This window comes from Cherax quadricarinatus, chromosome 16 (genome assembly GCF_038502225.1).
Source record: "Cherax quadricarinatus isolate ZL_2023a chromosome 16, ASM3850222v1, whole genome shotgun sequence".
NCBI lineage: Eukaryota > Metazoa > Arthropoda > Malacostraca > Decapoda > Parastacidae > Cherax > Cherax quadricarinatus.
Window position 1 is genome coordinate 47,701,143 of NC_091307.1, and position 22,831 is coordinate 47,723,973.

At 36.3% G+C, this 22,831-nt stretch overlaps 1 protein-coding gene across 1 annotated transcript in view; it reads left to right on the forward strand.

Annotated features, from left to right (window-relative positions):
- Window positions 1-22,575, forward strand: part of LOC138852789 (glutamate receptor-like) — a 40,443-nt gene extending 17,868 nt beyond the window's left edge. Inside the window, exons 8-13 of the mRNA XM_070085668.1 lie at window positions 6,823-7,123; window positions 7,215-7,432; window positions 7,542-7,722; window positions 18,058-18,157; window positions 22,203-22,332; window positions 22,486-22,575. Coding sequence (XP_069941769.1) covers window positions 6,823-7,123; window positions 7,215-7,432; window positions 7,542-7,722; window positions 18,058-18,157; window positions 22,203-22,332; window positions 22,486-22,575 — 1,020 coding nt within the window. The remainder of the gene's footprint in view (window positions 1-6,822; window positions 7,124-7,214; window positions 7,433-7,541; window positions 7,723-18,057; window positions 18,158-22,202; window positions 22,333-22,485) is intronic.
- The last annotated feature ends 256 nt before the right edge of the window (window positions 22,576-22,831 follow it).

Consider the following 22,831-nt stretch of genomic DNA (forward strand, 5'->3'; position numbering starts at 1 on the left):
ATATATATATATATATATATATATATATATATAAATATATATATATATATATATATATATATATATATATATATATATATATATATATATATATATATATATATATATATATATATATATTTATATACAAGGAATTCGCAAGAGCAGGCGAAATATACACAAACACTGATCTCTGGCTGAAGGAGACTCGAACCTACGAACCTTGGAACAAGGTACGCTGTGCTTTACCAATCTACCAACACTGGACCAACACCTTGGAGTCCAGCTTGCGCTAGACTTTGATCCAAGGAAGCCAGCTTTCAGGGAGAAGGCTTACAGCTTTTCATCTCATCCCCTGCATGCATCAGCCTTACTAGAGTTATTAACGAATTCCTTGCATTGCTAATATCTCCAGTAAGGCTGATGCATGCAGGGGATGAGATGAAAAGCTGTAAGCCTTCTCCCTGAAAGCTGGCTTCCTTGGATCAAAGTCTAGCACAAGCTGGACGCCAAGGTGTTGGTCCAGTGTGGGTAGATTGGTAAAGCACTGCGTACCTTGTTCCAAGGTTCGTAGGTTCGAGTCTCCTTCAGCCAGAGATCAGTGTTTGTGTATATTTCGCCTGCTCTTGCGAATTCCTTGCATTCTTAATATCTCTAGTAAGGCTGATGCATGCAGGGGATGAGATGAAAAGCTGTAAGCCTTCTCCCTGAAAGCTGACTGCCTTGGATCAAAGTCTAGCGCCCTGCCTTGGTGGGAATCGGCCAGTGTGTTAATAAAAAATAATAATAATAATAATATATATATATATATATATATATATATATATATATATATATATATATATATATATATATATATATATATATATATATATATATATATATATATATATATATATATATATATATATATATATATATATATATATATATATATATATATATATATATATATATATATTATATATATATATATATATATATATATATATATATATATATATATATATATATATATATGTATATATATATATATATATATATATATATATATATATATATATATATATATATATATATATATACAAAAAGATCACAGTAAACAGGTGATTTCAGAATATGCAAAACAACCACTGTGAAAGAATAGAGAAATTCCAAGCGCTTTCGTGACTACTCACATTTTCAAAGAACAATGAAAGTAGAGCATCAAAGGCAGTTATATAAAGGGTCTAGCCCTCACCTCTCTATCAGATCCCACAACAAAGGAACACCTGACACGCGACTCATAAGAAAGGGAACACTGCAGCAGCCCCGTTGGTCCAACTAGACAGGTCCTTCACACAACCCACCAACAAACTATTCTAACCAAGAAATAAGAATTTTAAAAATTATTATTTGTCCAATGTATTATTAAATTCTTCTCAAATTTTATTAATTATAAATGGATCTAATTTATATAAACCAAAGGAAATATTCATATTATTGTCAAAACTGCTTTTTATGAAACAAGATTCAAATATATTCCTGTCGACCATGGACTTGCTTTTTACAACTTTCTCAACTTTTTGAAAATCAATTGGATGGTTAAAATCTCTCACATGAATAAATAGAGCATTGGAATCTTGTCCAGTTCTAATGTTATATTTTTGTTGTTTTAATCTTAGTTCGAGATTTTTACCAGTTTGACCGTCATAAACTTTATCGCAAATTTTACAAGGAATCTTATAGACACATCCATCAGCATTTTGGGGGGAATTCTTTATCAAAAGTTTTTTTTTACTATATCAAGATTTTTTAATACAACTTTAAAATTAAAAGTTTTAAGAAGAGAAGGCATATCAACCAAGTTTTCATGGTAAGGGAGAACCAACATATTTTTAGTTGAATAAGGCTGGTTGTCCCTTTTTGGATTGTAAAAAGTATTTCTAGCAACTTTAAAAGTTTTATCAATTACATTTCTTGGGTATTTCAAATCATTACCTATTTCATAAATTTTGGATATTTCCTCATCTATGAACTCCGGACTACAAATTTGTAAAGCTCTCAAAAACATTGACGAGAAAACAGACAGTTTTATTCTATCTTGATGCGAAGAATAATAGTGGACATAGGAACAGTTATTTGTAGGTTTTCTCTAAATTTTAAATTTGAATTCATTATTACCCTTAATAATTAAAACATCTAGAAAAGGCAATGAGTTATTTTCTTCAAACTCAACAGTAAAGTTTATAGAATGGGCTAAGCTATTTAATTTGCCAAGGAAATGGTGTATATCTACATTTTTGGGCATAAGACACAAAATATCATCAACATATCTGAACCATTTAGCTCTATTAGGGAGGATTGTGTTAAGCAACCTTGTTTCAAAAAATTCCAAGTATAGGTTGCTAAGAACAGGTGAAAGAGGATTTCCCATTGCCATACCAAACTTCGGAGTGTAAAACTTATCATTAAATACAAATTTTGCATCAACAATGCAAAGTTTAATAAGTTTAATGATCCTAGGAACTGGCAATGGTAAATCATAATTAACGAGTTCTTCAGATAAGAAACTTAATAAATCATTAACAGGAACTTTCGTAAACAATGAAGTAACATCAAAACTAACCATGTTAAAATCATGTAAGACAGTCAAGGAGCTTAATTTATCAACTAAATCTATGCTGTTTTTAACATTAAAGTTAGAAATTTTGAGATGAAATTTTGAGCCCTATTGTTGGCAAAATTTCTAACTTTAATGTTAAAAACAACATAGATTTAGTTGATAAATTAAGCTCCTTGACTGACTTAAATATATATATATATATATACATATATATATATATATATATATATATATATATATATATATATATATATATATATATATATATATATATATATATATATATATATATATATATATATATATACATATATCAATAACACTGCGACTAGCCGAGGATTCGAACCCATGTCGTTTTGGCCCACCCCATGGTGAGCGAAAATCCCAGATGACGCTTTAACCCTCAGGACCACGCAATCCTATAAGAATCACGCACCCAGCAGAGCTAGGTGTTCTTCCGTTATCCGAGGATATACGGTATTGTTGGTGCCGCTAATTTCATTCTCCTCCCTTTTTGGTCTTCTCCCCTCCACGATCAGTATTTTATATTATTTTAACCACGAACGAGTGGTATTGAATGAATAACAACGACCCCTTTTTTCTGTGTCCCTTCTCTGGAACATCCTGCCTCTGTCCAACTTTTCAATTCCTCTCAGTATTTTGTATGTTATCATGTCTCTCCTGACCCTCATGTCCTCCAGTGTCGTCAAGCCGATTTCCCTTAATATTTTTCGTTGGACATTCCCCATAGCTCAGGAGCAAGTCTTGTTGACGCGCTTGACCAGGTGTGGGTTCTAAACTTGTGCTGCATATTCCATTATGGGCCTGACGTACAGTGTACAGAGTCTTGAATGAATGTCTACTGAGGTATCGGAATGAGGTTCTCGGTTTTACCAGTGGCCCATATGCTTCAGGATTTATCTAGGTGATGTGCACCTCAAGAGATATGCTCGGTATTATGCTGACCACCAAGATCCTTTTTCTTGAGTGAGGTTTGTAGACTTTGGCACCTTAGCCAATACTCTGTCTTCGGCCTTCTTTGCCCTTCTCCGATTTTCATGACTTCACATTTGGTGGGGTTAAATTCGAGGAGACAGTTGTTGGACCAGGCTTTCAGCCTGTTCAGGTCTCTTTGTAGTCCTGCCTGATCCTTACCTGATTTAATTCTCCTCATTAGCTTCACATCATCTGCAAACAGGGACACTTCTGAGCCTATCCCTTCCGTCGTGTCATTCACATATTCCAACAACTGCACTGCGTGCCTGATCCTCTGACTTTTGCAGTAACCTGTTGTGAGAAACTGTCGAAGGCCTTTCTGCACTCCAAGAAAACGCAATCTACCCACCCCTCTTTCTCGTGTCTTACTGCAGTTACACTGTCATAAAACTCCAGTAGGTTTATGGTGGATGATTTTCCTTCCCTGTTGTCGTTTATAATCTTAGTCCGTTCTAGGTGCTTCATCACTCTCCACTTGATAATCTACTCTATGACTTTGCATACTATACATGTCAGTGACACTGGTCTGTAGTTTAGTGCCTTGTGTTTGTCTCCTTTCTTTAAAATGGGGAATACATTTGCTGTCTTCCATAACTCAGGTATTTGCCCAGTTACAATGGATGTGTTCACAATTGATGTTAGTGGCACATACAACATCTCTGCTCCTTCTCTGAGGTCCCACAGAGAAATGTCCGGTCCAACCTCCTTTGAGGTATCAAGTTCGTTTAGCAGCTTCTGCACCTTCTCGGTTGTGTGTATCTCGCCCAGCACTTGTTGGTATATCCCTTGTTCGTTTACCCTCCTCTTCTGACTTCCCGGAGACCTTTCTGTCTCCACTGTAAATACACTTCTTTAAATCTCACGTTGAGCTCCTCATATACTTTGTGGTCGTTTTATGTGAGCTTCCCACCTTTCTTCCTAAGCCTAATTAGCTGGTCATTGACTGTTGTCTTCCTCCTAATGTGACTGTACAACAGCTACGGGTCAGACATGACTGTTGATGCTATGTCGTTTTCGTACTGTCGCTTGGCCTCCCTCCTTGTCTGTGCATACCCGTTTCTGGCTCTTTGACGAATCTCTTTATTTTCCTGGGTCCTTTGTCTTCTTTACGTTTTCCATTCTCTGGCGCACTTAGTTATTGCCTCCCTACATCTCTGGGTAAACCAAGGGCTCGTTTTGGTCTTCCCATTATTTCTATTGCCCTTGGGAACTAACCTTTCATCTGCCTCCTTGCATATTGTTGTCACATAGTCCATCATATCGTTTACTGATTTTCCTGCCAATTTCCATTCCCATTGAACCTCCTGCAGGAAGTTCTTCATGCCTGTGTAGTCGTCCCTTTTGTACTCCCGCTTCTCCCATCCTACTACTGTTACCCTTTTCACTTGTAACTATACATGATCATGATCACTGGCTTCATGGGCCTTTCATAAGTAATATCCTTGATGTCAGAACTACTCAGGATGAATATAAGGTCCAGTCTTGCTGGTTTGTCCTCCTCTCTCTCTGGTAGTGTCTCTAACATATTGATGCATAAGGTTTTCCAGTATCACATCCATCAACTTAGCTCTTCATGTTTCAAGACCCCCATGTGGCTGCAGGTTTCTCCATTCTCCTTGTTATTGAAATAACCATGCCTAGTATATTTGCTCTACCCGTGTAAGCTCTTCTGGCCACCTCAGCTAGTGTATCCAGCATTTCTCTATTGCTCTCTTCAAATTCTTTTCTTGGCCTCCTGCAGTTTTGTGGTAGATTGTATATCATTGCAATGACTACCTTATGTCCTGCAGACTGAACTGTACCTACTATATAGTCCCTTTCGCCTATTTCGTCCATTAGTTCCACTTTCTCAAATCCCATTGGTTTTTAATGAGCAGTGCAAATCCTCCTCACCCTCTGCTCCCTCTATCTTTCCTCAGGATCTGATATCTGGCTGGGAAGATCGCATTTGCTATTATCCCAGTTAGTTTTGATTCTGTAAGTGCTATGATGTCTGGGGTCGTCTCCTCTATTCTGTCATGTCAATCATATTTATTTGTTATTCTTTCCGTATTTATATACGAAACCCTCAACTTGTTTACAAAAACTGTGATCTGGAGAGATCGTTGGGGTTGGGGGAGCTGGAGGCCTGGTGTAGGACTATGGGGGGAATCTGTGGGGGTGGAGTGTGTGATGGGGGGGGGAAAGAGGCAATGGGTACAGTGTGTGGGTTTAGGGTTAGATTGCTTGGTTGCATTAGGGATGTCGTGGTTGAGGTCCTTCTGTAGATGATTCTGAGGGAGGCTGTATTTGCTCTTCCTCCTGTGTCTGGGTTCTCCTGCTCATCTTCGTCTTTGCCTCTCTTTCCTCTTTGCACTTTTGCACCCTCTCTTTTAGTTTTTGCCTGCCTCTCTCATTATGTTCCGTTGCGGATGAGGAACACCCTCTGGTACGTCAGTATGCCCCTAAGTTGTGCCTTCTCCTGCAGGATCCTGTTTCAAACCGATTCTTCCTTGAAAATCACTTTAACTGGGCTTTTTTTTCCTTTTGCAAAACCCCCTTATTCTCAGAAAATTTATGAATTAGGTCATGTCATCCTCTCCAATTGTTTTCATGATACTGTCTTCAGCCTTGTCAATTCTTGCAATCACCCATCATAGTGGGCAGCCTCTCAGATATTTTTACGAAACAGTTCTGCCTTTGAAATAACCTTAATTAAATCTTTATTCTTGAAACTTGACAGGAATGCCATATGACCTTAACCAATGACATATAAAATGGCATAATTGCTCATTATGTCACCAAGGTTTGTGAAGATTTGGTGACGCTACACGCTGCTTCTCCACACCTTTCCTGTACGTTTTTGCCCGCCATGGGGAGCTGTCCTGCCCGTCGTTATAATGTAATATATAACCAATAGTAGTAAGCCCTTTAAGTTCAGCTGCGTAAAAGTATTGTACATTTACAAGTACAATGAGGTTATGTGACTGCAATCAGGGACTGCAGCATGGTGATTGCAACTAGCTTTAGGGGATTACAACAACTGAATTTTTAATTTAGGGAATAAAGAATTATCGATGTACGTGCACTTGTGTTCTTAATGATTCTTTTTCAATATTAGAGCCTTAAATAAGAAAACTTAAAAACTAAATCTTTAAAGTAATAGACTTTCGTTATAACTTAAGCTGCATACAAAATTTATAGTTAAAAACGGTGCACGGAGTTATATTATTGTAGCTATGTATAGGATTTTTTTTATGCAGGAAGCTGCCATTGCTGTTGGCCCATTCATGATACGTCAAGATCGAGCTGAAGTAGTGGACTTCACTGCCTCAGTATTTCTAGACTACTGGAGGATCCTGGCTGCTCGAGGTGTTCCTGAGGAGGACCCCTGGGGTTTCATATTCCCTCTGGCGCCGCTGGTGTGGGCGGCCATCCTGGCTGTGATGGTGGTGCTTGCGACCGCAATATTTCTCATGAACTTGTGGTTCTCATACAAGTACATTGTTCAAGGCATTTGGTTACAGGTCATATTCGACTACCTACGAATATTATTGCAGCAAGGTTAGTGTGTATTTATGGAAGAGGGAACTGGATGTGATGATAATGAGGATACACTCATATTAACATAGATCATTTCCGGTAAATGCTACAGATTTGTCTGTACCGGTGTACTGGTGGTGGGAACGTATATTGTTGGTGGTGTGGATGATGGGAACGCTAGTGATAACACGGAGCTACTCAGGCAACCTTATGGCCCTCCTGACAGTGAGACACATAGCACAGCCTTATCAGTCCCGGCAACAGGTGTTGGATGACCCTTCTGTTACAATGATATGGATGGTAGGCTCCGGTTTTGAAGAACTATTGCAGGTGATTAAAAATCTCTTGTTCAATTATTTTCGTAAACCTTTAATAAAACAAATATAATTCTTGACATTAAGTAGTAAGTCAAGTGTCTGATTAGATTATAGTTTTTCAGTCAGCTAAATCAGGCATATATCGTGAAATGGCCGACGCGGAGAGGAATGGTCGCCTTATATGGAGAACACAAGCTCAGTACCCAGAACTTATGGACTCTTTGGTGAAGCAGGGTGACCACGTCCTAATACAGGTTGACAGTGCCATGAAGGCATTGACTTCTCAGCACTTTAGGAGAACAGGTAATTTATTCATTGTTTTTCTCTCTTTCACTCTGTGTGTGTGTGTACACACACACACACACACACACACACACACACACACACATATATATATATATATATATATATATATATATAGGTAGTAGGTTGGTAGACAGCAACCACACAGGGAAGTACTACCGTCCTGCCAGATGACTGTGAAACAAAAACCTGTAACTGTTTTGCATGATGGTAGGATTGCTGGTTTCTTTTTCTGTCTCATAAACACGCTAAGATAACAGGGATATCTTGCTACTCCTACTTACACTTTGGTCACACTTCATAGACACGCACATGCATATATATATATATACATACATCTAGGTTTTTCTCCTTTTTCTAAATAGCTCTTGTTCTTTTTATTTCTTCTATTGTCCATGGGGAAGTGGAAAAGAATCTTTCCTCCGTAAGCCATGCGTGTCGTATGAGGCGACTAAAATGCCGGGAGCAATGGGCTAGTAACCCCTTCTCCTGTATACAATTACTAAAAAAGAGAAGAAGAAAAACTTTATAAAACTGGGTTGCTTAAATGTGCGTGGATGTAGTGCGGATGACAAGAAACAGATGATTGCTGATGTTATGAATGAAAAGAAGTTGGATGTCCTGGCCCTAAGCGAAACAAAGCTGAAGGGGGTAGGAGAGTTTCAGTGGGGGGAAATAAATGGGATTAAATCTGGAGTATCTGAGAGAGTTAGAGCAAAGGAAGGGGTAGCAGTAATGTTAAATGATCAGTTATGGAAGGAGAAAAGAGAATATGAATGTGTAAATTCAAGAATTATGTGGATTAAAGTAAAGGTTGGATGCGAGAAGTGGGTCATAATAAGCGTGTATGCACCTGGAGAAGAGAGGAATGCAGAGGAGAGAGAGAGATTTTGGGAGATGTTAAGTGAATGTATAGGAGCCTTTGAACCAAGTGAGAGAGTAATTGTGGTAGGGGACTTGAATGCTAAAGTAGGAGAAACTTTTAGAGAGGGTGTGGTAGGTAAGTTTGGGGTGCCAGGTGTAAATGATAATGGGAGCCCTTTGATTGAACTTTGTATAGAAAGGGGTTTAGTTATAGGTAATACATATTTTAAGAAAAAGAGGATAAATAAGTATACACGATATGATGTAGGGCGAAATGACAGTAGTTTGTTGGATTATGTATTGGTAGATAAAAGACTGTTGAGTAGACTTCAGGATGTACATGTTTATAGAGGGGCCACAGATATATCAGATCACTTTCTAGTTGTAGCTACACTGAGAGTAAAAGGTAGATGGGATACAAGGAGAATAGAAGCATCAGGGAAAAGAGAGGTAAAGGTTTATAAACTAAAAGAGGAGGCAGTTAGGGTAAGATATAAACAGCTATTGGAGGATAGATGGGCTAATGAGAGCATAGGCAATGGGGTCGAAGAGGTATGGGGTAGGTTTAAAAATGTAGTGTTAGAGTGTTCAGCAGAAGTTTGTGGTTACAGGAAAGTGGGTGCAGGAGGGAAGAGGAGCGATTGGTGGAATGATGATGTAAAGAGAGTAGTAAGGGAGAAAAAGTTAGCATATGAGAAGTTTTTACAAAGTAGAAGTGATGCAAGGAGGGAAGAGTATATGGAGAAAAAGAGAGAAGTTAAGAGAGTGGTGAAGCAATGTAAAAAGAGAGCAAATGAGAGAGTGGGTGAGATGTTATCAACAAATTTTGTTGAAAATAAGAAAAAGTTTTGGAGTGAGATTAACAAGTTAAGAAAGCCTAGAGAACAAATGGATTTGTCAGTTAAAAATAGGAGAGGAGAGTTATTAAATGGAGAGTTAGAGGTATTGGGAAGATGGAAGGAATATTTTGAGGAATTGTTAAATGTTGATGAAGATAGGGAAGCTGTGATTTCGTGTATAGGGCAAGGAGGAATAACATCTTGTAGGAGTGAGGAAGAGTCAGTTGTGAGTGTGGGGGAAGTTCGTGAGGCAGTAGGTAAAATGAAAGGGGGTAAGGCAGCCGGGATTGATGGGATAAAGATAGAAATGTTAAAAGCAGGTGGGGATATAGTTTTGGAGTGGTTGGTGCAATTATTTAATAAATGTATGGAAGAGGGTAAGGTACCTAGGGATTGGCAGAGAGCATGCATAGTTCCTTTGTATAAAGGCAAAGGGGATAAAAGAGAGTGCAAAAATTATAGGGGGATAAGTCTGTTGAGTGTACCTGGTAAAGTGTATGGTAGAGTTATAATTGAAAGAATTAAGAGTAAGACGGAGAATAGGATAGCAGATGAACAAGGAGGCTTTAGGAAAGGTAGGGGGTGTGTGGACCAGGTGTTTACAGTGAAACATATAAGTGAACAGTATTTAGATAAGGGTAAAGAGGTCTTTGTGGCATTTATGGATTTGGAAAAGGCGTATGACAGGGTGGATAGGGGGGCAATGTGGCAGATGTTGCAAGTGTATGGTGTAGGAGGTAGGTTACTGAAAGCAGTGAAGAGTTTTTACGAGGATAGTGAGGCTCAAGTTAGAGTATGTAGGAAAGAGGGGAATTTTTTCCCAGTAAAAGTAGGCCTTAGACAAGGATGTGTGATGTCACCGTGGTTGTTTAATATATTTATAGATGGGGTTGTAAGAGAAGTAAATGCGAGGGTCTTGGCAAGAGGCGTGGAGTTAAAAGATAAAGAATCACACACAAAGTGGGAGTTGTCACAGCTGCTCTTTGCTGATGACACTGTGCTCTTGGGAGATTCTGAAGAGAAGTTGCAGAGATTGGTGGATGAATTTGGTAGGGTGTGCAAAAGAAGAAAATTAAAGGTGAATACAGGAAAGAGTAAGGTTATGAGGATAACAAAAAGATTAGGTGATGAAAGATTGAATATCAGATTGGAGGGAGAGAGTATGGAGGAGGTGAACGTATTCAGATATTTGGGAGTGGACGTGTCAGCGGATGGGTCTATGAAAGATGAGGTGAATCATAGAATTGATGAGGGAAAAAGAGTGAGTGGTGCACTTAGGAGTCTGTGGAGACAAAGAACTTTGTCCTTGGAGGCAAAGAGGGGAATGTATGAGAGTATAGTTTTACCAACGCTCTTATATGGGTGTGAAGCGTGGGTGATGAATGTTGCAGCGAGGAGAAGGCTGGAGGCAGTGGAGATGTCATGTCTGAGGGCAATGTGTGGTGTGAATATAATGCAGAGAATTCGTAGTTTGGAAGTTAGGAGGAGGTGCGGGATTACCAAAACTGTTGTCCAGAGGGCTGAGGAAGGGTTGTTGAGGTGGTTCGGACATGTAGAGAGAATGGAGCGAAACAGAATGACTTCAAGAGTGTATCAGTCTGTAGTGGAAGGAAGGCGGGGTAGGGGTCGGCCTAGGAAGGGTTGGAGGGAGGGGGTAAAGGAGGTTTTGTGTGCGAGGGGCTTGGACTTCCAGCAGGCATGCGTGAGCGTGTTTGATAGGAGTGAATGGAGACAAATGGTTTTTAATACTTGACGTGCTGTTGGAGTGTGAGCAAAGTAACATTTATGAAGGGATTCAGGGAAACCGGCAGGCCGGACTTGAGTCCTGGAGATGGGAAGTACAGTGCCTGCACTCTGAAGGAGGGGTGTTAATGTTGCAGTTTAAAAACTGTAGTGTAAAGCACCCTTCTGGCAAGACAGTGATGGAGTGAATGATGGTGAAAGTTTTTCTTTTTCGGGCCACCCTGCCTTGGTGGGAATCGGCCGGTGTGATAAAAAAATAAAAAAAAAATAATATATATATACATATATATATATATATATATATATATATATATATATATATATATATATATACATATATATATATATATATATATATATATATATATATATATATAATTATATATATATATATGTATATATATATATATATATATATATATATATATATATATATATATATATATATATATATATATATATATATATATATATATATATGTGGGAATCGGCCGGTGTGATAATATATAATAAAAAATATATATATATATATATATATATATATATATATATATATATATATATATATATATATATATATATATATTTAATTATCACACTGGCCGATTCCCACCAAGGCAGGGTGGCCTGAAAAAGAAAAACTTTCACCATCATTCACTCCATCACTGTCTTGCCAGATGGGTGCTTTACACTACAGTTTTTAAAATGCAACATTAACACCCCTCCTTCAGAGTGCAGGCACTGTACTTCCCATCTCCAGGACTCAAGTCCGGTCTGCCGGTTTCCCTGAACCCCTTAATAAATGTTACTTTGCTCACACTCCAACAGCACGTCAAGTATTAAAAACCATTTGTCTCCATTCACTCCTACCAAACACGCTCACGCATGCCTGCTGGAAGTCCAAGCCCCTCGCACACAAAACCTCCTTTACCCCCTCCCTCCAACCTTTCCTAGGCCGACCCCTACCCCGCCTTCCTTCCACTACAGACTGATACACTCTTGAAGTTATTCTGTTTCGCTCCATTCTCTCCACATGTCCGAACCACCTCAACAACCCTTCCTCAGCCCTCTGGACAACAGTTTTGGTAATCCCGCACCTCCTCCTAACTTCCAAACTACGAATTCTCTGCATTATATTCACACCACACATTGCTCTCAGACATGACATCTCCACTGCATCCAGCCTTCTCCTCGCTGCAACATTCATCACCCATGCTTCACACCCATATAAGAGCGTTGGTAAAACTATACTCTCATACATTCCCCTCTTTGCCTCCAAGGACAAAGTTCTTTGTCTCCACAGACTCCTAAGTGCACCACTCACCCTTTTCCCTCATCAATTCTATGATTCACCTCATCTTTCATAGACCCATTACCTGACACGTCCACTCCCAAATATCTGAATACATTCATCCTACCATCATGCAAAACAGTTTCAGGTTTCTGTTTCACAGTCATCTGGCAGGACGGTAGTACTTCCATGGGTGGTTGCTGTCTACCAACATATATATATATATATATATATATATATATATATATATATATATATATATATATATATATATATATATATATATATATATATATATATATATATATATATATATGTCGTGCCGAATAGGCAGAACTTGCGAACTTGGTTTAAATAGCAACGCTCAGCTTGCCATATAGGACAAGTGAAAGTTTGTGTATGCAATAATTTCGCAAAAATCATTCTGAACCTAACGAAAAAAATCTATTTGATTGTGTTTGTTTAGTACTAAATTATTGTAAACGTATTTAAAATATATTGAGTTGGGTTAGGCTAAAATAAATTGTTCTTGTTATAATAAGGTTAGGTAAGTTTTCTATGATTATTTTGGTACAAAATTCAAATTTTTTACATTAACATTAATGAAAAAATATATCTTTAAACGTATAAGAGAAAATTTCAGAAAGGGCTTAATTTTAAATGAGTTGTTGCTAATTGACCAGTTTTACATATTCGGCACGACATATATATATATATATATATATATATATATATATATATATATATATATATATATATATATATATATATATATATATATATATATATATATATATATATATATATATGTACATATATATATATATATATATATATATATATATATATATATATATATATATATATATATATATATATATATATATATATATATATATAACTATATATATATATATATATATATATATATATATATATATATATATATATATATATATATATATATATATATATATATATATATATATATATTTATGCATAAATATATATATATATATATATATATATATATATATATATATATATATATATATATATATATAGATATATATAGATATATATATATATATATATATATATATACATATATATATATATATATATATATACATATACATATATATATATACATATATATACATATGCATATATATATATATATATACATATATATACATATATATACATATATACATATATATATATATTATTATTATTATTATCACACTGGCCGATTCCCACCAAGGCAGGGTGGCCCGAAAAAGAAAAACTTTCACCATCATTCACTCAATCACTGTCTTGCCAGAAGGGTGCTTTACACTACAGTTTTTAAAATGCAACATTAACACCCCTCCTTCAGAGTGCAGGCACTGTACTTCCCATCTCCAGGACTCAAGTCCGGCCTGCCGGTTTCCCTGAATCCCTTCATAAATGTTACTTTGCTCACACTCCAACAGCACGTCAAGTATTAAAAACCATTTGTCTCCATTCACTCCTATCAAACACGCTCACGCATGCCTGCTGGAAGTCCAAGCCCCTCGCACACAAAACCTCCTTTACCCCCTCCCTCCAACCTTTCCTAGGCCGACCCCTACCCCGCCTTCCTTCCACTACAGACTGATACACTCTTCAAGTCATTCTGTTTCGCTCCATTCTCTCTACATGCCCGAACCACCTCAACAACCCTTCCTCAGCCCTCTGGACAACAGTTTTGGTAATCCCCCACCTCCTCCTAACTTCCAAACTACGAATTCTCTGCATTATATTCACACCAGTTAAAAATAGGAGAGGAGAGTTATTAAATGGAGAGTTAGAGGTATTGGGAAGATGGAGGGAATATTTTGAGGAATTGTTAAATGTTGACGAAGATAGGGAAGCTGTGATTTCGTGTATAGGGCAAGGAGGAATAACATCTTGTAGGAGTGAGGAAGAGCCAGTTGTGAGTGTGGGGGAAGTTCGTGAGGCAGTAGGTAAAATGAAAGGGGGTAAGGCAGCCGGGATTGATGGGATAAAGATAGAAATGTTAAAAGCAGGTGGGGATATAGTTTTGGAGTGGTTGGTGCAATTATTTAATAAATGTATGGAAGAGGGTAAGGTACCTAGGGATTGGCAGAGAGCATGCATAGTTCCTTTGTATAAAGGCAAAGGGGACAAAAGAGAGTGCAAAAATTAAAGGGGGATAAGTCTGTTGAGTATACCTGGTAAACTGTATGCTAGAGTTATTATTGAAAGAATTAAGAGTAAGCCGGAGAATAGGATAGCAGATGAACAAGGAGGCTTTAGGAAAGGTAGGGGGTGTGTGGACCAGGTGTTTACAGTGAAACATATAAGTGAACAGTATTTAGATAAGGTTAAAGAGGTCTTTGTGGCATTTATGGATTTGGAAAAGGCGTATGACAGGGTGGATATGGGGGCAATGTGGCAGATGTTGCAGGTGTATGGTGTAGGAGGTAGGTTACTGAAAGCAGTGAAGAGTTTTTACGAGGATAGTGAGGCTCAAGTTAGAGTATGTAGGAAAGAGGGAGATTATATCCCAGTTAAAGTAGGTCTTAGTCAAGGATGTGTGATGTCACCGTGGTTGTTTAATATATTTATAGATGTGGTTGTAAGAGAAGTAAATGCGAGGGTCTTGGCTAGAGGCGTGGAGTTAAAAGATAAAGAATCAAACATAAAGCGGGAGTTGTCACAGTTGCTCTTTGCTGATGACACTGTGCTCTTGGGAGACTCTGAAGAGAAGTTGTAGAGATTGGTGGATGAATTTGGTAGGGTGTGCGAAAGAAGAAAATTAAAAGTGAATACAGGAAAGAGTAAGGTTATGAGGATAACAAAAAGATTAGGTGATGAAAGATTGGATATCAGATTGCAGGGAGAGAGTATGGAGGAGGTGAATGTATTCAGATATTTGGGAGTGGACGTGCCAGCGGATGGGTCTATGAAAGATGAAGTGAATCATAGAATTGATGAGGGGAAAAGGGTGAGTGGTGCACTTAGGAGTCTGTGGAGACAAAGAACTTTGTCCCTGGAGGCAAAGAGGGGAATGTATGTTTTACCAACGCTCTTATATGGGTGTGAAGCATGGGTGATGAATGTTGCAATGAGAAGGCTGGAGGCAGTGGAGATGTCATGTCTGAGGGCAATGTGAGGTGTGAATATAATGCAGAGAATTCGTAGTTTGGAAGTTAGGAGGAGGTGCGGGATTACCAAAACTGTTGTCCGGAGGGCTGAGGAAGGCTTGTTGAGGTGGTTCGGACATGTAGAGAGAATGGAGCGAAACAGAGTGACTTCAAGAGTGTATCAGTCTGTAGTGGAAGGAAGGCGGGGTAGGGGTTGGCCTAGAAAAGGTTGGAGGGAGGGGGTAAAGGAGGTTTTGTGTGGGAGGGGCTTGGACTTCCAGCAGGCATGCGTGAGCGTGTTTGATTGGAGTGAATGGAGACAACTGGTTTTTAATACTTGACGTGCTGTTGGAGTGTGAGCAAAGTAACATTTATGAAGGGGTTCAATGAAACCGGCAGGCCGGACTTGAGTCCTGGAGATGGGAAGTACAGTGCCTGCACTCTGAAGGAGGGGTGTTAATGTTGCATTTTAAAAACTGTAGTGTAAAGCACCCTTCTGGCAAGACAGTGATGGAGTGAATGATGGTGAAAGTTTTTCTTTTTCGGGCCACCCTGCCTTGGTGGGAATCGGCCAGTGTGATAATAAAAAACAAATATTTATATAAATATACATATATATATAAATATATATATATATATATATATATATATATATATATATATACATATATATATATATATATATATATATATATATATATATATATATATATATATATATATATATATATATATATATATATAACAAGTTACAAGTGAATATTTTAAAGAGTAAGGTGCTCAGGATAACAAAAAAAAATTAGGAAACGGAAGATTAGATATCAGATTGGAGGGAGAGAGTATGGAGGAGGTGAATGTGTTCAGATATTTAGGAGTGGACGTGTCAGCAGGTGGGTCTTGAAGGATGAGGTGAATCATAGAACTGACGAGGAGAAAAATGTTAGAGGTGCACTGAGGAGTCTGTGAAAACAAAGAACTTTATCCATTAATGCAAAGAGGGGGATGTATTAGAATATAGTTGTACCAACACTCTTGTATTGGTGTGAAGCATGGATAATTTATGTTGCAACAAGGAGAAGGGTGGAGGCAGTGGAGATGTCATGTCTGAGGGCAATGTGTGGTGTGAATATAATGCAAAGAATCCGTAGTTTGGAGATTAGGAGGTGTGAGATTACGAAAACTACTATCTAGAGGGTTGAGGAGGGGTTATTGAGATGGTTTGGACATATAGAGATGCTGAAACGAAGTAGAATGACTTCGAGAGTATACAAATCTGTAGTGGACGGAAGGCGGGGTAGGGGTCGGCCTAGGGAAGGTTGGTGTGAGGGGGTAAAGGAGGTGTAGTATGAGAGGGGCTTGGACTTCAAGCAAACGTGCGTGAGCGTGTTAGACAGGAGCAAATGGAGATAGATTTTTTTTAGGACTTGACATGCTGTTGGAGTGTGAGCAAAGTAACATTTATGAAGGGATTCAGGGAAACCGGCAGGCCGGACTTGAGTCCTGGAGATTGGAAGTATAGTGTTTGCACTCTGAAGGAGTGTAAGTGGGCCTGTGGCACACTTGGTGGGAAACGGCCGTCTGTTAATATTAATAATAATAATAATAATAATAATAATAATAATAATAATAATAATAATAATAATAATAATGATAATGATAATAATAATAATAATGATAATAATAATAATATAAATATTAATAATAATAATAATAATAATAATAATAATAATAATAATAATAATAATAATAATAATGATAATGATAATAATAATAATAATAATGATAATAATAATAATATAAATAATAATAATAATAATAATAATAATAATAATAATAATAATAATAATAATAATAATAATAATAATAATAATAATAATAATGATAATGATAATAATAATAATAATGATAATAATAATAATATAAATATTAATAATAATAATAATAATAATAATAATAATAATAATAATAATAATAATAATAATAATAATAAAACAAATAAAAGGATTAAGTAAGTGGATCTTGCTAAATCTTTTAAAAATATAGAAAAATACAGACATTTATTATCCCAATAGTTAGTAACGTCTTGGATACCCATTTTAAAATCAGAATCGATCTTGTTGAAAACCTGCATAATCTGAATATCTCCATTGCTTTCACGATTGTAAGTTTTAATGCTTCTGTTATTAACTCTAGTGCCAGTACCAGGCTTGTTACCCTATTTGAAAGATGAAATGGATAAGTTCCATATGCCATTCCAAAAGAACATTACCAGTGAAGTAATTAAACTGTGTGATGTCGATTCCAAATTTATGTTTTAGGGAAAATACTATTCCCAAAATCATGGGATGGCAATGGGGAAGTCATTACCTCCAGTTATGAAAAACTTATATATTAAGTTCTTTGAGATTATTTTGCTGAATTTAAATACAGCTTAATACATGTATATAATAATTGTTTGTTTCAGGTGAATGTTCATTTTACGTTTCGAAAGAGATGTTTTTGCCTTCTGTTTTTGTAATGATTGGCCCTATGGATAATCCAATCATCCCAGCTCTTAATAAAAGGTAAAGTTTATAGCAAGTAGCCTTGTAAAAACAGTGAAAAATGGTCAGGATGATATATAAAAGGCATCATAAGGATGACAGTATGATGCGACAACTGTTTTGTCTTGAGCTATAAACTGCTGATCAAAATTATGGAGTATTTTGTTAACCTCAGTATACTGACCTAGAAAAAAATATGAAGACCAACAGAAGTTTTTGATTATGCATAAGAGAAGTTAACTGAATAAATTTAATGAACTTTATACATTTTTTTAGGCCTTTCCTTATCTGACATTTATTTAAAACATTAGGTTGATTAATTCATTGAAACACTTGTTTCATTTGAGAAAACCATTCATTTCAACTTTAATTGTTCGAATACAATAGTTCAGTATCAATAAGGTTAGTTCATACTTGTAAAATGCAAGCGTTATTTAATAAAATTGTTCTTTATTGTAGATGGAAACTAATAGAAGCGAAACGATCTTAACATTGCCTGGAGAAAACTCTTCTTATTATGCTGTGTCAAAAAAAAAAAAAAAAAAAAAAAAAAAAAAAAAAAAAAAAAAAAAAAAAAAAAAAAAAAAAAAAATGAGACTTTACAGTATATTTATGCATCAGAAACTACAAAATATAACAGAAGTATATAAATAGAATACTTGAAACATTCACTGAACATCAAAAATACAAGAATAATTTATGCTGTCTTGCTCTAGCGCTACCAAATGGAATGTGAAATTCACGAACAACAGAGCCCATTTTCCTTCAGGAATTTGATATGAATCTATTTCCATATTTTGTCATGGAATTCATCAAAGTTATTGAGAAGTTCTGAGCCAAAGTTTTCAGCACGATCATCAAAATTTCATCGTCTCTCAAATAATGTTTAACAATTATTCTAAAATTGTCAAACTATTCACAGAAACACAAAAAGCAGACTGACGTAGATAAGTAATTGGAAATGGGTTTTATCATAAGTTATTGAAAGATTGATAATAGAAGGATGTTCCTTATCTATTCTGAGAAATATTTCACACTCATTCACAACGATTGTCGACAGATCGATGTTACTCATTTCAACCAGAATCATGTTATTACTTAATATTATTACTGGTATATTTAGTTAAATTAACCTACAATACCATTGTTTCCTATTTCAAAAAACTAAATTATTGTTTTAAGCGTACTTTCATGCGATTATTTAGCAAAGTTTTTTGAAATCTTGTGATGATTATTTTGGCTGTTAAATTTTGAAGAAACCGATGATAAATGTTATCTAACAGACATAGTTATTACATAGTAAACATACATAGGTGTGAATGAAAAAATATCCTTCCTCCGTAAGCAACACGTGTCGTAAAAGGCAACTAAATTGCCGGAAGCAAGGGGCTAGTAACCCCTTTCTCCTATATAAATTGCTAAGTGTAAAAAGGTGAGAATAGGAGATATTAATTTTAAGGGGACATCCGACATCACAGTAGATGACATGCTGTTAGTAGCTTTTGTGTAATATTTCTAAAATCATCACCATGATGACTGCCCAAGAAATCTATAAAAGTGTTTCTGAGCGTCACTCATGCTCTCAGCTCAGCATCTCAGAAACTCGTCGAAATGAGGATCAAATAGTTATGTCCGAGTAGAGCTCCGATGAAGATACGTACCATCATTGTTGCGTTAGTAGTGGCCCGGTGGCCTGGTGGCTAAAGCTCCCGCTTCACACACGGAGGGCCCGGGTTCGATTCCCGGCGGGTGGAAACATTCGACACATTTCCTTACACCTGTTGTCCTGTTCACCTAGCAGCAAATAGGTACCTGGGTGTTAGTCGACTGGTGTGGGTCGCATCCTGGGGGAGAAGATTAAGGACCCCAATGGAAATAAGTTAGACAGTCCTCGATGACGCACTGACTTTCTTGGGTTATCCTGGGTGGCTAACCCTCCGGGGTTAAAAATCCGAACGAAATCTTATCTTATCTAGTAACACTGGAAAACCACTTCTTCATATAAGTTAATCCTGCACCGTATCTGTCCAAAGTTGTGATGTGTAAAGGCGGAAGAACTATGTCCCTTTGATCGAATAATGGCTTCATTTAAACGCTCTTCTAGCCAGCCTCATATGATTATTGAGCTGACACACGTTCCAAACAGTGCTGCTTTTTATCTCGACTGTCCCACAGGTACAGGAAACACCAGTGCTTTGTATAAAAATCTTTCACTATCAGTGGCAAATCTTTTACTTTAAGGCCACCACATGTTTTCCACCAAATCTCTCCTGGATTGTTTCACATGGTTCTTTCCTGTCCATAGAGAGAGGTAAAAGCAGATTTGGTAGAATGTTGCCGGTGTGAGGAATGATTGCCTTCAGATTTGTTTGCTGAAATCAATAGACAAGTATAACATTGCATGATCATGCTGTTTACCATAAGCATTGATAAATCCATTAACATTGCAATAGGAACATACTCATTCCTCCAAATTGAAGCTAAGTTTCTTGGTTTTCTATTACTTTTTGACCAAACTGTTTCGTGTGTCAGAGTTCATTAAATTCCACTAGCGTAGTTTCGAACGAAACAGCTCTGACTATTCCTAGAATAAACTTAAATTGTCCTCAGAATCGTTTAGGTCACTTGTACTCCCTGGATGTGGGTTCTGGTTGCTGACTGCAGCTGATTCAAACTCAGAATCTGAGTTAGAGGTTTATTCATCATCCAAGAGAAACATGTTTTTAGAGGATGGTTGAACTGGAAGAAGGTGTTTCTCTGAATGTTGTTCTAGTCTGATTGCAGTGGAGAAATCTGAATATGTTATTTTATATTTAGTTTCTGATGAAATTTCTGACTTACTTGTGACAAACATATCAGTCCATGATGTGAACATTTATTTCCTTCCATGACTAATTTCATGAAACTACTTACTTAAGGAGTTGTAGCAAGTTATGCAACAGAGTTGAGGAGCTTACAGATTGTCCTAATCTCGGACCTACATACCAAAATAGTGAAAATAAGTTATTTTTTAGGAAAGGCGAGAAATTCCGCCACCTGTTTGTCGGCGCAAAACTACCACAAAAATAATAAAAACATTTCTCTCACTTTAATGTTAAAAATTCGACTAACTCTTATGTAAACAACACAGTTGAAAAGTTCTGTAAGTCAATATCGGACCAATACGTGATTCTTTGTGAAATATATAATGTTGCTGGAATAACGCAACTTTAAGTCTGTATACTGTTTGAATAACGTTATTTGCAAAACAGCCTTTCAGCTGTCAGTTAGTCCAAATATTGATAGTGAAAAAGTCTAGAATAATTTCAGTCAACAATTAAATACTTCACATTATTTTCATTATCAAATAATTTCTGTTTCATTAGCAACATATTGTTATAGAACTCCAGCCAATTTTCGAAATAGAACCTTCCTTCCTAAAAAACTCGTATTAATATTCCTCAGTGAATATCTTCGTTTAACTGAACATCAACATTCTGCTACATTAGTCTTATTTTTAGCATGTAAATTTCTCTTCTACAGAGTTATTATCATACGTTTTAAGTAACTCAACTTTTGTCCATAAGTTTATTCGTCTTTTTTAGATGGAAAACTTGTAATTATATTTTTGAAAAAAATATGTTAGGGACTAAATTTTATTAAAAAACTTCTGAGAGTAAACGAAAATTTTCAGCAAACTAAGCAATAGCATATTAAAAAATTAAAGCTACTGTACCCTCATCCAGGTTAATGAGCCTATGGATTACACATATAAGTTAGAGATCAATTTATATTCCGTATTGAAAAATTCACCGGTATATATGCAGTATTTAATTACAATATTTACATACCTTGTACATCCACAAAATTTAAATACGAAACTGACTCCCATTAAGTAGTCAAATATGGTGTGATTCACTAGCAATAATATAGTGATGCTTGTCACTTTACTTCTGTTAGTAAGTATTACATCTTCGTGTTCAAGTTATTTACCAACGATGAATATAATTTTTAAGTTGACGACTTTCTATATATTTAAATAGATAATAACTGCATGAACATATAATTTTTAAATTTGTCATTACAGAATAATGCTGATGACGGAGGCTGGACTGTTTTTCCAGTGGATTAAATCTGCAGACCTGAACTCCACTGTGTGTAACTTCGCACCAACCAAGATCACAGTCAGGACCACACTAGCTATGAGTAATGTTCGGGTAATATACTACAACCAATACATTTTTGGAAGCTACAAAGGCAGTATATTTTTGTTAATAAAATAATAGTCTTTATGATTATATATGCATGTTTTAGTTCAAACACTATCGAGACTTGATTTTCCTCTTAAAGACTTTCATTGCTGTTTCCAGGGAATGTTCGTCATCCTTATTGCTGGATACGCTGTCTCTCTGTCAATACTCTGTATCGAGTATCTGACAGCCAACATTAAACACATCTAATAATTCGAGAATCATTAATTTTATTTAAAGCATGACCATCTATTGTCACTTGCAAATTGTTAGAATAGTAATTAACTCATTTTCATTTTACAAACACACTCAGACACACACTGACTACACTGGAGGATAGAAGGGCTAGAGGGGGATATGATAAAGACATAAAAATAAAGAAAGGAATTGACAAGCTGTATAGGGACAGAATGCTTCACAGATGAGACACAGCAAGAAGGTGGCACAAATGATGGTCCTATTCCAA